The sequence below is a fragment of the Leucoraja erinacea genome, chromosome 9 (genome assembly GCF_028641065.1).
Source record: "Leucoraja erinacea ecotype New England chromosome 9, Leri_hhj_1, whole genome shotgun sequence".
Lineage (NCBI taxonomy): Eukaryota > Metazoa > Chordata > Chondrichthyes > Rajiformes > Rajidae > Leucoraja > Leucoraja erinaceus.
The window spans coordinates 45,932,512-45,947,565 of NC_073385.1; the positions used below are offsets into that span (position 1 = coordinate 45,932,512).

General features: G+C 38.7%; 1 protein-coding gene across 1 annotated transcript in view; it reads right to left on the reverse strand.

Annotated features, from left to right (window-relative positions):
* LOC129700327 (RAS guanyl-releasing protein 1-like) overlaps positions 1–15,054 on the reverse strand; it is a 97,821-nt gene that overhangs the window by 24,841 nt on the left and 57,926 nt on the right. Inside the window, 5 exon segments of the mRNA XM_055640721.1 lie at positions 1,538–1,654; positions 3,814–3,987; positions 6,139–6,292; positions 7,612–7,743; positions 12,165–12,227. Of these exon segments, the coding sequence (XP_055496696.1) occupies positions 1,538–1,654; positions 3,814–3,987; positions 6,139–6,292; positions 7,612–7,743; positions 12,165–12,227 (640 nt within the window).

The window sequence follows — 15,054 nt, forward strand, 5'->3', positions numbered from 1 at the left end:
GACACTGGAGAGCACGTTATTTGTGGAGCAACTGCCCAGCATGTATTGCCCCTTTCACAAACGGTAAGTGGTTGAGAGGTACTGCAATCAGAATATATCAGCTGCATTTTTCCTGGAATGCTAGTTCTCAGTGCTGATCAGTTATTTTCTGCCACTGGACTCCTCACACTCCGAATGTTGAACTCCATATTGTGAGTGCACTGAATGACATCCACTTATACAAGGGAATCTGCTTTTAAATCTTGTGCCATATTAGAGTAGGATCCATGTGTATATTGCATTCACTGAGGATTGTAGGGCTACAGAAAAGAAAAGTTTGTTTCTTTTTTCAGTTGCTTTTATATTTTTTAAAGTTTTAGTTGTTTTGATTTTGAAAAGTTAAATTCTTTATTTAATTTTCAGCAGTTTTAAATATTTCTGAATGTTACAAACATTAAAAGTTCTTACACTTTTGACAGAAGAAAAGCTGGTAGATTCTCCAATTTCCAGAGGAGTTTCATGGCTGAGGCTTGCCCTGGCCTGCCCAAGATTGCTCTCGTGTTAGTCAAGGCCCTGCTGCCATTCAGATCCTCATTGGTGAACTGATGGATTTCAGCTCCAAATGACTGGCTTTTCCGGATCTAGGTAATTTCCGTAATGTTTCCATGTTTTTAATGATATAAGAGTAGGCCATTTTAGCCTCATCATAGCTCTCCTGGTTCGCAAAAAAATCCCACTCCTACCCATTTTCCCTGTACTCATTTCCCCCATACCCTCCCCCCCCCCCCCAAATTCCACCACTTACCGAAGCACCAAAGGCAATTTACGGCAGCCAATTAATCCATCGACCTGCATGTGTTTGGAATGTGGGAGAAAACTGGTGATCTGGGGAAAACCCATGCAGTCAAAGGTTGAACACGGCTAGCACAAAGTATAGGAGTAATTCAGCATCAGGCAACATCCATGGAGAACATGGGTAGGTGACTTTTCGGGTCAGAACCTTCTTCAGTTGAAGGTCAAACAAGGCATATTCCCTGTGGGTCAGGATTGAGCCCAATAAATGGTGTTGGGAGGCAGCAGCTCTGCTGGCTATGCCTTTCTGCAGTTCTTCCAAATCTGATAGTCTGTATCATACACTGTGTTGGTTCACAAATGGAGAAATGTAATGTTATACATATAAATGTAGAAGATATTAGATATATGGAGCGATGGTCAAGCATATGTTACATAGGAAGTAGGGGTCAAAAAGTTGCTACAATCAGATGCCGTTCCCATGGAACCTCTTACTTGGGGCCTCTATCATCCTACTAATTAAAAGTAGTGGAGTGGAATGCACTTTGCTGGCAACAGGAGACAACCTCCCAAATCTGGGCCTCTATCTCAAGGTCTCAAACAACATGAACATTTCGACAAGATGCGATCACAAACAGCAAGATGGGATGATGGGGTTCACGGCAGTAAAATCCAGGCTGAACCTTTCATCAAATGTATGACATTTACTATCAGTTTTGCAATATCATAAGCACTTGTGTAGAGCACTCCAAGAAAAAAAACGAACCTTATTCACTTCATGAGAGACACAAGCGCTTGTTTCTTTTAGTCTGGAGATTGAGCTGTGACACAAACCTCCAACCACAGCCATTAGTGTATTAAAGTTCTGTAGCTGCTGGAGTTTCTGAGGAGAGAAGCAGATGATAATGCATTCTGAATCAGATGAGAGGAATGGCAGATTCTTGAATGCTTCAGGTTTACTGTACTGCAACCCTATTATTGTAATCACCACCTAGACTCAAAACAACAAAATATATAATTTGAAATATTCAAGGGCACATATTTTCCTGTATGTGCAATGTTAAAGCGCAATTAACTTGCTAAGTTATAATTATGAACTGATGACAAGTTAATCATTTACTTTTGTTGAGACTGAAGCTCATGGTGATCTGCCACTTTGTTAAGGCATTAGTACGGGCAACACCCCCCCCCCCCCCCCCCCCCCCCCCTCCTAAATTTTTGTGTTTATTTATATACTTTAAATATATATATTTATGGGTTACTTTTTATTCCATATCCCAGATATTTTTTAGATGATTTGTGAATTGCATAAGGGTGATTTTCTATTATCCAAATGGAGTTTTTGCCTGTAATGAATAATGTTGCTGCTGTTGAAATGATACATTTCCGCTATTATAGCACCACAGAAAACATGGACACAATAAATTCAATTGGATTTCTTGCCTTATCTTTCCATCTACATATCTGGAGAAGCCAATAAAACAAACTGGATTACCCAACAAATTATGAATTTAAAATGTAAAGAATAGAAGCAAGATCAGGCCAAATTAGCCTCTGAGCTTGCAACACCATTTAGTAAGATCATCGCTATTCTAATCCTGGCCTCAGCTCCAGATACATTTTTTGTAATTCTTCCTTTTTCCGAGTGAAGTAGGTATGGCAGTCATGGGACCTCCTGTAGGATGTGAGACGTCAGGGAAACTTCCAGTGTCCCTGAGGAAGTGCGTCCAGCTGTAGCTCCTGACTGACCACATCAGAGAATTGGAGCTCTGGATTGTGCAGGAAAATGAGAGAGTCATAGATCAGATATAGTTATAGTGGGGTGGTCACACCTGAGGTATGGGCGGGAGGTAGACGGGTGATCACCAGGAAAGGAAGTATGCAGGAATCTTTAGAAGTGAAGGACCTTCAGACCATCTTGATGTGGGATAAAGATGTAGACAAATCAGTCATCCACTGTGAAAATTAGTCTGTTGGGACTCATTTTGAGAAATGTCAGAACAGTTGGATACAACGCTCAGAATCTTAGCTAGTAAGATCATTTCCAATAGGTATATGCCCAACCTGCTCAATTGTTTTTCATAACGCAACCTCTTAACACAGATATCAACCTAATGAACTCTCTGTCTCAGGTGCTGATTTTTCTTAAACAAAGAGCCCACAAAAGAATGCAGTACTCCAGGTGTGGTGTGACTAATCCCTTATATACATACAGCAAACCAAGTCTACTTTTATAATCTCCCTTTCAATTAAGCCAATATTCCATTTGGTTTCTTATTCACTTAATGCATCTCCATGCTAACTCCCTGCATCCCATGTATTAAAATACACAGGTTCTTGTGAATAGCACTAGTCTCTAGTCCTTCTCTGTTTAAACAATACACTTCTTTCTACAACACGGAATAACCTCACATTCTTCAATATAATTGTCTATCAGCCATTTTGATTTTGCCCTGAGACCTAACCCATTTATATCCTTCCTCACAACTTACAGTGAAGAAGCAGTGCAACATTGGCAAATTTGGCAAAATCTGACTTAGCTTTTTCATTTAATTCATTGCTAAACATTACAAATAGTTATGGCTGCAGTACTTATCTTCATAGGAACCCCATTGGTTATAGCCAAAATTTAACTAATTAAATCCAACTCACTGTTTTCTGTGAGCTAACCAAACCTGTATCCATTCCATAAGCCAATACATAGTTATGTGGCAACTCATTTTAGAAATCCCAAAATGCTAATACCATTGGTTCTCCTTTATCCAATTTCCCCTGGAATGCACTGCCAGGCATTGAGCCAGAGGCGGATATAATAGGTGTGACTAAGAGACTTTTGGATATACAGGGAATGGAAGGGAATGGATCAAATCATGTTGACTTTAATTGTACTATGATTTTCTAGCCTCTTAACTATTACCTTAATAATCGATTAACTACGATTAAGATCTATAAATTAAAACATTTTCTCAACATCCATTGTGACAATAATATTTTGGCAAAACTATTTACACATTTTGCAAAAACCACTCGCACCATCCATACCTGAGCAACACGAAGAAACTTGATGAAGACTTCAGCTCGTAGTTGTGGTGTAGGTCTACTGAGAACCATAAGCTGAACCCACTGTGAGATGCCATTACACAAAGCAACAGAGCGTTCCATCGTGGGATTATCCTTTACACAACCAGTCAATATATAATTCTGATAATCTGAAAACTGGGCAAAGCAAAATCCAGTCATTTTGTCATTGTTACCCATTTTATCAGCTTTGTCATATCCTGTCTTTTAATGGCAAGACAGCTTCTGATAGAACTGTGGTTGCTGGAGTCACAATAACTGTAAACACAAGGAACTGTAGATGCTGGAATCTTGATCACTCTGAAGAAGGTTCCTGTCGTGAAATGTCACCCATTCATGCTCTCCAGAGATGCTGCCTGACCAACTGCGTTACTCCAGCATGTTGTTTTTTGCACAATTACTGTGAATTGTTTAGTCATGGACCTTCTTTTGGGTGGCAGAAAGTTCTATTCACCTTAACATGAGAACATGCACAAACAAAAGAAATGCATTCCAAAGACGTACAGGGTGTGTAGGTTAATTGGCTTCTGTAAATTGGCCTTAGTGCGTAGGGCTAGAACTAGTATACAGGTGATCAGTAGATGAACTAGTATACAGGTAGATATTTGGACAATTTCTTAAGGCATTTGGGTTAAAGTTGTTACACAAGACAAGGTTATGGAATTAGGCATATAATTATAGCATAAATACAGAAACGTTTAGAAGACTATAAACCAGCAAATGTTTTGAGAGGCAGTAAGCATTGAGTGTTGCAAAGAAAAGAGCTTGGGCCTCAACTTTAATAATCTACATTAATGACACACAACAAGAGATCCATATTTGTTGTTAATACAAAGTTTGGTGGGAAAATAATCCTTGAGTGGGACACAAAGAAGTTGCTAAGGAATTTTCAGACAATATAATTGAGAGGGCAAGATGGTGTCAGATAGAAAATAATGTGGATACATGTGAATAAATCAAACTTTGATGGAAAGAATGACAAAACATTTAAAAATGGAGAGCAAGTACTCACAAACAATTGGAAAGGTAAACAGGGAGTTGGTCTTTTACTGCATTGGAGTACAAGGGTAGGGAAATCCTCATACAAGTATACTACAAGAATACACTTGGGAACTCTATGGACAGATTTGCTGTTTTTATCCTCAGGAAGGATGAATTAGCTTTGGAGATATGATGATAAATATTTTCTAGACTGATCCATGGGATAGAAGGGCTGCCGAATGATTGGGAAGACTATTAGAATTTGGATTAATATGAGGTGATCTCACTGAAACGTACAAATATGCGGAAAGAGTAGGGCAGGGTGGATGTTGAAAAGTCATTTCCTTATTTTGGAGAATCAAGAATGGTTTCAGGATAAATTATCAAACATTTATTGTCCTGCATATCGCCTTTAAAACTTTGCCCCTTTCACCTTAAAATTGTGCCCTCTTTGGAGTGTAGATTTCCCCAAAGAGGGCACAGCTTTTGGGGTGTAGATTTCCAGAGATTCCCAATGCTCTAAGTGCAGGAATACTTTCTGACCTTAGATCTAAATGTTTGATAGGTGGAGAATGTATTGGAATGATTTGCCATCCCACCAATATGTTTAAGATTTAGCTTTTTTGGTGGAGCACAATATTCAAATACCCTCTCCTGCTCCTCTTTCAATTCCATTAAAGTACCTATATTCTTGTCTGAACTCTACTTTGTTCTCATCTGGTATGTGATGCCTGTGTTTATCCTTGTCTGCCTGATATTATACCAGCTAACAAGTTATTTTATTAGTTGCATTAGGTATCATTGTGAAGAGGAATGCTACATGGTTGTGTATATTTTCTGGAAAGAATGTGAAAGATATTTCTCACTGCAGCAAAATTATCAAAAAAATCTATGCAGAAATATTATCACCATGGAAACATGACAGAGTCCCCTCGATAACAAATTGTTAGCCATTCAAATGAGATTTTGGAGGAGACAATATAAAGCAATTCTTGAAATCCTAAATGAAATTGGAGGTAAATTTGACTGTGTTTGATTGTTAGAGTATACAGTATGTACTGTAAATGATAAGGTTCATTGTTTTCATACTTTTTTCACAGCTGTCAGTATTTAACAATTTCCCATGCACCTTCAACCATTTTGAGAATAATCACAACTGTTTACTATGTGATTTATGTGAGTGTGTGTGAAGCTTAAATGAGTAACCTGTTGAAATGTATCTTCTCTTCATTATGGTGATATAATTATAATTAAAAAATACAAATCAGATTTCTTCCATTTCCTAAATATAATTGTCACAAGACTTACTGATATCCTGCGGAAGGACTTGAACTCGAGGTAAGTTAGGTGTTCGGCCAGCTCTTGTGGCTCCAAATGATCAAAGAGAAGGGAAACTTTTCGTTTTTTGCTACAGTTTGTCTTTATCCGTTGAGTGATTTTCCGTGACCATTCATGTGCACTTCTGTCCAGAAACCAAAAAGAGGGTTAGGTGTCAGTTCCAAACATATTCATCAGAGTAGGATAGGTGGAGAATGTATTGGAATGATTTGCCATCCCACCAATATGTTTAAGATTTAGCTTTTTTGGTGGAGTACAATATTCAAATACCCTCTCCTGCTCCTCTTTCAATTCCATTAAAGTACCTATATTCTTGTCTGAACTCTACTTTGTTCTCATCTGGTATGTGCTGCCTGTGTTTATCCTTGTCTGCCTCCTGATATTATACCAGCTTCAAACTTCTCATTTTGTAAAATGACTAATCCTTCATCCACCTATTCCAATGCTGGAAAATACCCTCTTTGTGTTACTGCCTATTGCCTTAAATGTGATACTGCAATACACAATACACAATACACACAATACAATTTATTTGTCACTTGAACCTCATAGAGGCTCAAATGAAATGTTGTTTCTGCAGTCATACACACAAGAAAAAAAGACCCAAGACACAACACAATTTACACAGACATCCATCACAGCGCAATATTACTGTTCCCATTCTTTCAATATATTTCCGAGTAGTGTAGTGGTGGAATTTTACGACTTTATAAGCAATGGATATAACAGCATAATACTAGCTCTGCAAAAATCAAGAATATTTTAGGTTCATGAGTCAATTTTTATGCAGAAGGAAGATATTCAGGAGAGTGGAATCTGAGTGCCCAGAAAAAACACAAGTAACCTATACTTGTATACCTTGTATATAACTTGTATAACCTATACTTGTATACCTAACATAGTGCTTGACTGGAGATGAACCGATAGTTGAAGCTACAAAGTGGATAAAAATCTTCAGTATGTACACAATGTTAAATGAAACATTATTGTTGTGAGTGGCTGCTGCGAGAATTGCAAAAGATAGGATCACATTCTTATTCTTATAAAAGTCAGTGGCAGTTGTTAATTGCTTGCTATCATCACAGTGATATATTGAGATATTTATCTTTGGTTATAAAGACGTTCAGGTTCTCTGAGAGAGTGAAATTGTTGTTTAACTTAAAGTTCTTCCTTCTAGAAATGGTTTGAGAAAGCACACAATCGAGTTCATTTAAAATACAACTAATTCACATTAAATGTTGTATGACGTCACACTTCATAAATCTACCATATATCTATATTGACTGAAAATATTGTATTATAACATTTTCCACAATTTTTCCTCTTACATTTCTGCTCTGTTCCCAAACACCTATTCTTAAGCAAGAGTAATTATGCTGGTGATACTGATGGATTGCTTAATATTTTTTTCATTAAGAAATGGACTGAATACTTATGTCTTACATTTGTGAAGTATCGATACATTGGGAATGTGACTCTTCACCCTTCATTCTCACCAGCTCTTGAAAATGCTCCATTGTTTCTGAAAGACTATTGTCTATTTTAAACATAATCCAGAACTCTGTAATCCAATACCTGTAATAGAACAATGCAACCATTAACATCAACGTGGAGAGACAATTCTCAGATGTATCCCATTGTTACCATCTTTCACTGAAACCTACAACATAATTTAGAACAGAAAATAACTCTATATTACAGATTTGTATATAACTGAACTCTGTTATATCAGAAATATTAATCTCAAATTGTATTTTCATGGCTTTTTGCTTGCAATCACCATCTCAATTCACCCCTCTCTAATCCTAATTCAGAGGGCCATTGCTGCTGGATGGAGCTATCCTGGAGACGAGAAATGAGGCCTGCTATGTAGCAGGCTTTCAATGATGGACTCCAGAAGCCCCATCAATAAATTCCCATGAATGCTTTGACAGGTGACTGAGATCGGCCTCTAGCTGTCAATGCTGTAAGGGTTTATTAAAATATATTAAAGAACTTAAACATTTAAACTTATATCGAACAACTAAAATATTTAAAAGCTAACATATTTAATATAGAAAGCTATAACACAAGCTAAAATGTTTCAATGTATGAAACATTAATAATACACAGCAATTCCATCCTTTTTACTTCCTCATAGCTCTCCATTCACCCCTGCAATCAATAGGATCAAGTATCAGGCCCCGGCCCAAAATGTTGTCCCTCCATTCCCTCCACAGAGGCTGCCTAACCTCCTGAGTTCCTCCAGCATGTTGTGCTTTGCTGTTGAATGAGTTGACAGATCCAGATCTCCTTCCTAAAGGAACGTCCTTTAATTCTGAGGCTATGATCTCTGGTCCTAGACTCTCCCACTAGTGGAAACATTTTCTCCACATCCACTCTATCCAGCCCTTTAACAATTCGACAATCGGCAATGGAGACCGAACATGGCAATGCACCTTTGGACATTACTTATGCAAAATGAATAGTCCATGAGCACCTTGGCCACACATAAAGAAGTAGACTTTAATTGGGAGAGTTGAAGTCTGTTTCTATGTTTGTTTAAAGAGGACAGGATTATGTGGTCTGTGGCGGAGTGTCCAATATGTTGATTATCTGACAGATAACTTTTCTAAGAACTTTATTTGTGGGTCATTTTCACAACACCACCCCCACCACTCTTCCCCTCACCCCTGCCTTCCCCTAGCAGGTTCAGTTCCTCTGACAGTGTCACCAACACTCTTCCCATCCACATGACCTTGAAAGTCATTACCCTTAATATTTCTTCTCTCAATGTTGTCTGTTCCCTTAATGGTCTCAAACCTTTCAACCGGGTCCTTTCCTCCATCCCTTCCTATCGAGCCACTCTCAATCTGTTCCTGATACTATTTCCTGCCATAGTGCGTGCTTGTGCAAAATCTGTCATGCTTGTGTGTGCACAATCTATATAAAATATAGACACCTTAGGTCTTGTATGCAATGATATGTAGTTTATTTAAAAAAAAATGTTTATGGAGAAACATCACCTTTTAGAGAAGCAAAATTCTCAGTGCAAGTCTGGTTCACTTAGGTTTCTTAGATTGATATGGAATTTGCAAATAACTCATATCTGCTTCCTATTATATTCACTTAATGAGGCAGTAAAGATGACAATTGTTTATTGTTTTTTTGTACAAAATTGATTGTTTCTTTTCTAGTGATAGCTATCAATCAGTGTCTCTCACTATCTTATCTTTTGGGCAATCTAAACATAGAAAACACAGTTTATAATTTGTAACACTATTTAGTTGATATATACATGATACACTCTGGAAGTAAAGAACATAAGAAGAATGCTCTGCCATTCAATATCATAGTTGAAATGGCCAAGGTAACTCCATTTTATCGTCCAAACTATAGCCCATCATTTCTCTGCAGTACAAAAATGCATCTATTTTTAATTTATCAGATTCTATAGCTTTGTGGCTAAAGAATTCTGAAAGCAACTGACCAGAAATAGCCCACCCAACCCCCACCCCCCCTCCCAATCAAAAAACATATATAAATCCAAATGAATCCAGCAATCAGTCTTCACTGCTCTGCCTCTAATGTATACTAGACTAAGTGGGACCCGTTGGGTCCCAGTCACACGGGGGAGGGGGGGGTTGTGGTGGAGGGGGGTGTTGGGGGGGGGGTGTGTGGATGGGGGGTGTGTGGGCGGGGGTGGTGTGTGTGGGCGTGGGGCTTGTGTGGGGGGGGTGTGTGGGGGGGGGTTGTGTGGGTGGGGGGAGTGAGTTCGGAGGAAAGACGGGGTAGAGCCATGGGGGAGGGGAGCATCACGGGGGAGGGGGGGAGGAGCTAGCAAGGGGGGCCAGATGGGTAGTGGCTGGAATTGGCGGTGAAATGGGGACTCACAGCGGGCGCTGGTCACCGGTCATTCTCCTCCGCTAGGATCAGAGTCTCCGCTTTCCGTTTGGCAACATCTCCGACTCTGGGCTGGGCTGGGACTCCGACTCTGGGCTGGGCTGGGACTCCGACTCTGGGCTGGGCTGGGTCTCCCACGTTGAGCTGGTTCGGGTCTCCGACACTGGGTTGCTTGGGGCTGGGCTGCTTGGGGCTGGGTTGCTTGGGGCTGAGCCACTTGGGGCTGGGTCGCTTCGAGTCCCTCCAAAAATTGTGTCCGATTGGAAACCTCCGCCGGCCATCCTCAGCTCCAGTAAAGATGCGATGGCACAGGAAGGGGCGGACCATCCCAGGGAGTGACAGGGGAAGAGACTAATCTGCATGGCGCTGACTGTCAGGAGAAGGATAGATCTGCACACGCGCGGTTTTTAAGATTTTTAAACCTCGCTAACATTTACGACATTCAACCGATTGGAACGAAACTTGCAGCACAGGAGAATGGTGAGTGAACTGGCGAAAAATCGTAGTGCAATCGCAAACCATTTTTACTCAAATAGAAAGGCCGCCAAACCGGAAGACCACAAGATCAGAGTTTTAGTTATGTATGGAACGAATAGAATAGAATAGAATCTTTCTTAAAAAAGGAGACCAAAACCATGCATTATATTGTTTTAGACACAAAATTCTTGAGTAACTGCAGCACTTCTGGAGAGAAGGAATGGGTGACGTTTCGGGTAGAGACCCTTCATACTTCGACTTCTATGGCGAAACGCCACCCATTCCTTCTCTCCAGAGATGCTATCTGTCCCGCTGAGCAGCATTTTGTGTCTATCTTCGGTGTAAATCAGCATCTGCAGTTCCTTCCTACACATAATATTGTTTTACTTACTTATACTAGAGCATCAACACCCAGTGGTTCAAAACTATCAAAACTAAATTAATATTTAAATATTATTCCTTATTACTCGCCAGCACAATTTTACCTAGAAATTAGATTAAAAATTAGATGCAATGGATATTCATGCATAAATTGCGAAAAAATATGTTTTGCATATTTTGAAGTGTGTACATATTTCCCATTGAACTCCAGTCCCTCAGAAAATGATATAACGTGTTACTTGTCCCAATTCGCTTTAATGCAGCTATAATTTTCCCCAAAGAATTTTGCTTATGTAATGACACTGTCACAAGTGTGTTGCTGACTTAGGAAAAGAGATCGGTACAAAAGGCAATGTTTGCACTCTTGCAAGGAAAAGCAAGTTAACAACTATATTAGGCAGAAAGGTGGGAACCATGTGTGAATTAAAGAGTGCCTGCTGTGACATATTGTTATTTTCACTAACTCCCTCCCTAACATTGAGTTTAATGAGCTGTTTCCTGCAGACAGGAAACACTGAGATCTGCACATTCGCAAACAGGAAGTTGTTTTCAATTCTTAACAATTTATAAAGTGGCCCAATTGTACAGGTGGGGAGAGGGGGGGAGAGGTGTTGCCATTAAACTGCGCTGTTTAACACATGCTCCTAACTTTATCTCCTCACTCCACTTTCTGTATCTCCTCCCACCCCTTCATTCCACCTTATGACCAGTGAATACATAGTTTGACTTCTATCTCTTTTAGATGGCTAAAAACCTGAACAACAATTGCTTAAAGCATGCACATGAATTTTGTGCTTTTGCTGGTGATACCACGTTTAATGCTGGGACAAAATATAGCACTTTCAAGCAATTTATGTATAAATAAAACAGCAATCATCTGCCACAGTCTCTTTCTATTCTGATTTTCTAATGTTATGCTTCTTAACACTTGCATCCCTTTATGTATATTTAACAGGTAGACCAGATAAGTGTTTCCTGCCTCCAACCCATTAGATATTATTTATCTATTATTGTTATTTGGAACATATATCGAACTGAATAATTTCACATAGTTCTCAACTGAATAGTATGTGCAGAAAAAACTAACTATAGACAACACGGATGAAAAAAAGAGCTTTTATCATTTCAAAAGAAACATTTGCAGGATGTAACCACAATCTTTCAAACACAACCCAAAATGAGATGTGCAGCTACCGCAGATAGTCACTTTGCTTTTTGTCTTTACTAGCTGTGGTTATTTCCAGGAAAAGCCTCACCTTATGAAATAACAGATCTTCAGGCAGGCTGCAGCACAGTTTTGCTCTAAAGCATTCTGGTATGTAGGTCATCATTAAGGAAAACAGTTCTAATTTGAAGTTTCCTTATTAATATCCTTACTGATATTCAGCGACATCGTTATTGAGGTCCCTATGAATGACATTTTCTGGAAGTCAACTGCTGAAGATGATGTCGGTCATTTGTCTTTTAATATACCTTGAAATACACAACAATTATGTTTCTCTAAAATGTAATTTCAGAGCTCCTAAGAGGAACAAAATTGAGGCAATTATTTGCTACTTTAAAATATATTTACAAGTATAATCAGTCTTGTAGAAGGCACAGAAGGCAGTGCCGGTTGTATGCTGTTTATGATGTACCGTGATAAACAATGATTGTGGCACTTAATTACTTGTTCGGTTGGCCAGCTTTAATCTGCATCTTTATTTGGCAATAGGGTTGATGTCTTTTTACCCTGCCTGTTGGGGAGGAAGTTGAGCAACAGTATTTTGGGCACGACTCTGCTAGTTCTGCAGTCCAGTCCCCACAAAACTGCAAGTATCTGGGATGGATATGTAATACCATTCACAATATTTCTCTGCACCCTTGAATCAAGTGTTGTAGCCTAGATGACAACATGGTCTCAGGTGGCATAGTGAGGAGGCCTTGCTTCTCAAACACCCTGAGATTCCTTGATGTTGCACAAAGCTGGGAGTGGTGCTATGGTAGTTATTAAAGCTATTATGGTTTTTTTTCTCTGAAATTCAGACATTTGAAAACTAGAAATATAAAAAATATACAAGTTAATTTCTTAAAATATTTAATTAAAACACAAAATAATTTGGGAATAATTAAAAATACTTAACTTTATTTATAAAAGTGCCTTCCACTTTGCCTCCTAATCTATATGTATGAGGGTCTCAGGAATAGAGGAGCTAAAACAAATATGGAAATGGGCAAACTGAGAATCCTATATAACTGGGTGTAGCAAACAATCTGGTTCAGACTCAGACATTTACCTGGAGGATATAGGAGTTTGTGTAAGGGACCAAACATAATGGCATCCCTATGATGAATTATATGATCTTTCGAAACTGGAATTCAAATGAGCAGTCTGACAATTTGAAAGGAAAAACCACAGAAGTGTAGTGAGGTAGGGTGCATATTGCAAATCATTTTCTGCCAGGATGATACCAAGATATCACCGCAAATGACATCCTCTTTCATTATGCACTCAAATTGTTGATTTTGTCTTCTGCTCTGAAGTCTTTCCAATGCTAGCATTGGCAAATGTTACTATTTATAAACAAGTCTTAAAGTTTATTCAAACATACATTTTTGGTATTTTCTGATCATTATGTTGGATTTATTATGGATAAGAATATTGTTCCACTGGAGCTCACAGGGACTAACAAGACAAAGGTAAGGATTCCATTGATTTCTGACAAACAAATATATAATGATTCAATTAATGGTGTCCTTGAGATAGAGAGAAGAGAAACATCTGGTGTTTGGATTTTTGGTGGTATGATTGTAATCCATTGCTTTGAGATGGAACATGCTCACATTTAGACATTGGTGACATCAACAAGCCTGCTGTTGTTCACTGCACAGTGCAAGCTCACATTTAAGTTAAGCAATTACCATATGAAAGTTTGCAGGTAACTATCACTGACTGTCAAATCATAAGCTATGGTTATTGGGGTTGGGAATGCCAATGTAGTGGTAAAGAAATGACGGATCAAACGTTGTCTTTAGTAGTGTGTGAAAGACATGATAGAAACAAGTGCAATTTGATGCTGATCCAATGGTGTGACTAAAGTACGTTAACTTCCAATCCCTTGGGTCAATGTAGTAAAAGATTTTATAACATTTGTCTGAAGAAGGGTCTCGACCCGAAACGTCGCCTATTCCTTCTCTCCATAGATGCTGCCTCAACCGCTGAGTTTCTCCAGCATTTTTTGTCTACCTTTGATTTTTCCAGCATCTGCAGTTCTTTCTTAAACATTATAACATTTGTCTTCTCAGAGAGGTGAAAATGTCTGCACTCTGGGTCTATATCCTTTCTAATTTGCTTTGAGTGCGACAGGAGGAATAAAAATCTTTGTTCTAACATGGTAAATGTCATGTAACGCAATATCATGCAGTGCCACTCAAACTTCACTGTGAATAGGTGCATTGGTGTGCCCTTTTCAAGTATCTGGGAAGCTTTTTATCTCTCTACAAGCCCGCTGTTCATTTCTCCAGCATGACAGACTAATTATCATAACAGTTAGTGTGTTTTCTGAAGTAGCTTCTGTTGCCTGGGTTATTTTAAACATGGTCTCACTGATTAGAGTCTAATTTTAAACTGTTCCAACTCGATAGAGTACTACGGGGACAGTAAATTAATGCTTGCTTACTCTTCAGTGTTGGAAATATGAACAGAAATGGAAGATACTTATAATGCATGTGCCCTTAGTAAAGGTAGGTTATTTTTTCTTTCTTATTCAGTAGTTCCAGACAATATTGTAACTATACAGTTCTAATTATAGGAATATTATAACATTGCCTCTGTTATGAGATTTCTAAAGAATTGTCACATACCCAACTTTAGCTGAAATAGTATACATTTTGCATAGGGTGTTTGTATGGCTTTAAACTTGAAACTAGGTGATAATAGTTTGTGTTATACTAAAACCTATTATTTCCATTGAATCATGTCAGATCTCATGATGACCACAATTACAGCAGGATCATCAACAATTACAGGAGGATCATGATCAGATGGGCAAGTAGGCTGAGGAAAGGCTAATAGATTTTAATGCAGAAAGATGTGAGGTGTTGCACTTTGGGAAGTCAAACCAGGGTAGGACTTTCACAGTGAATGGTAGGGCCCTGGGGAATGTT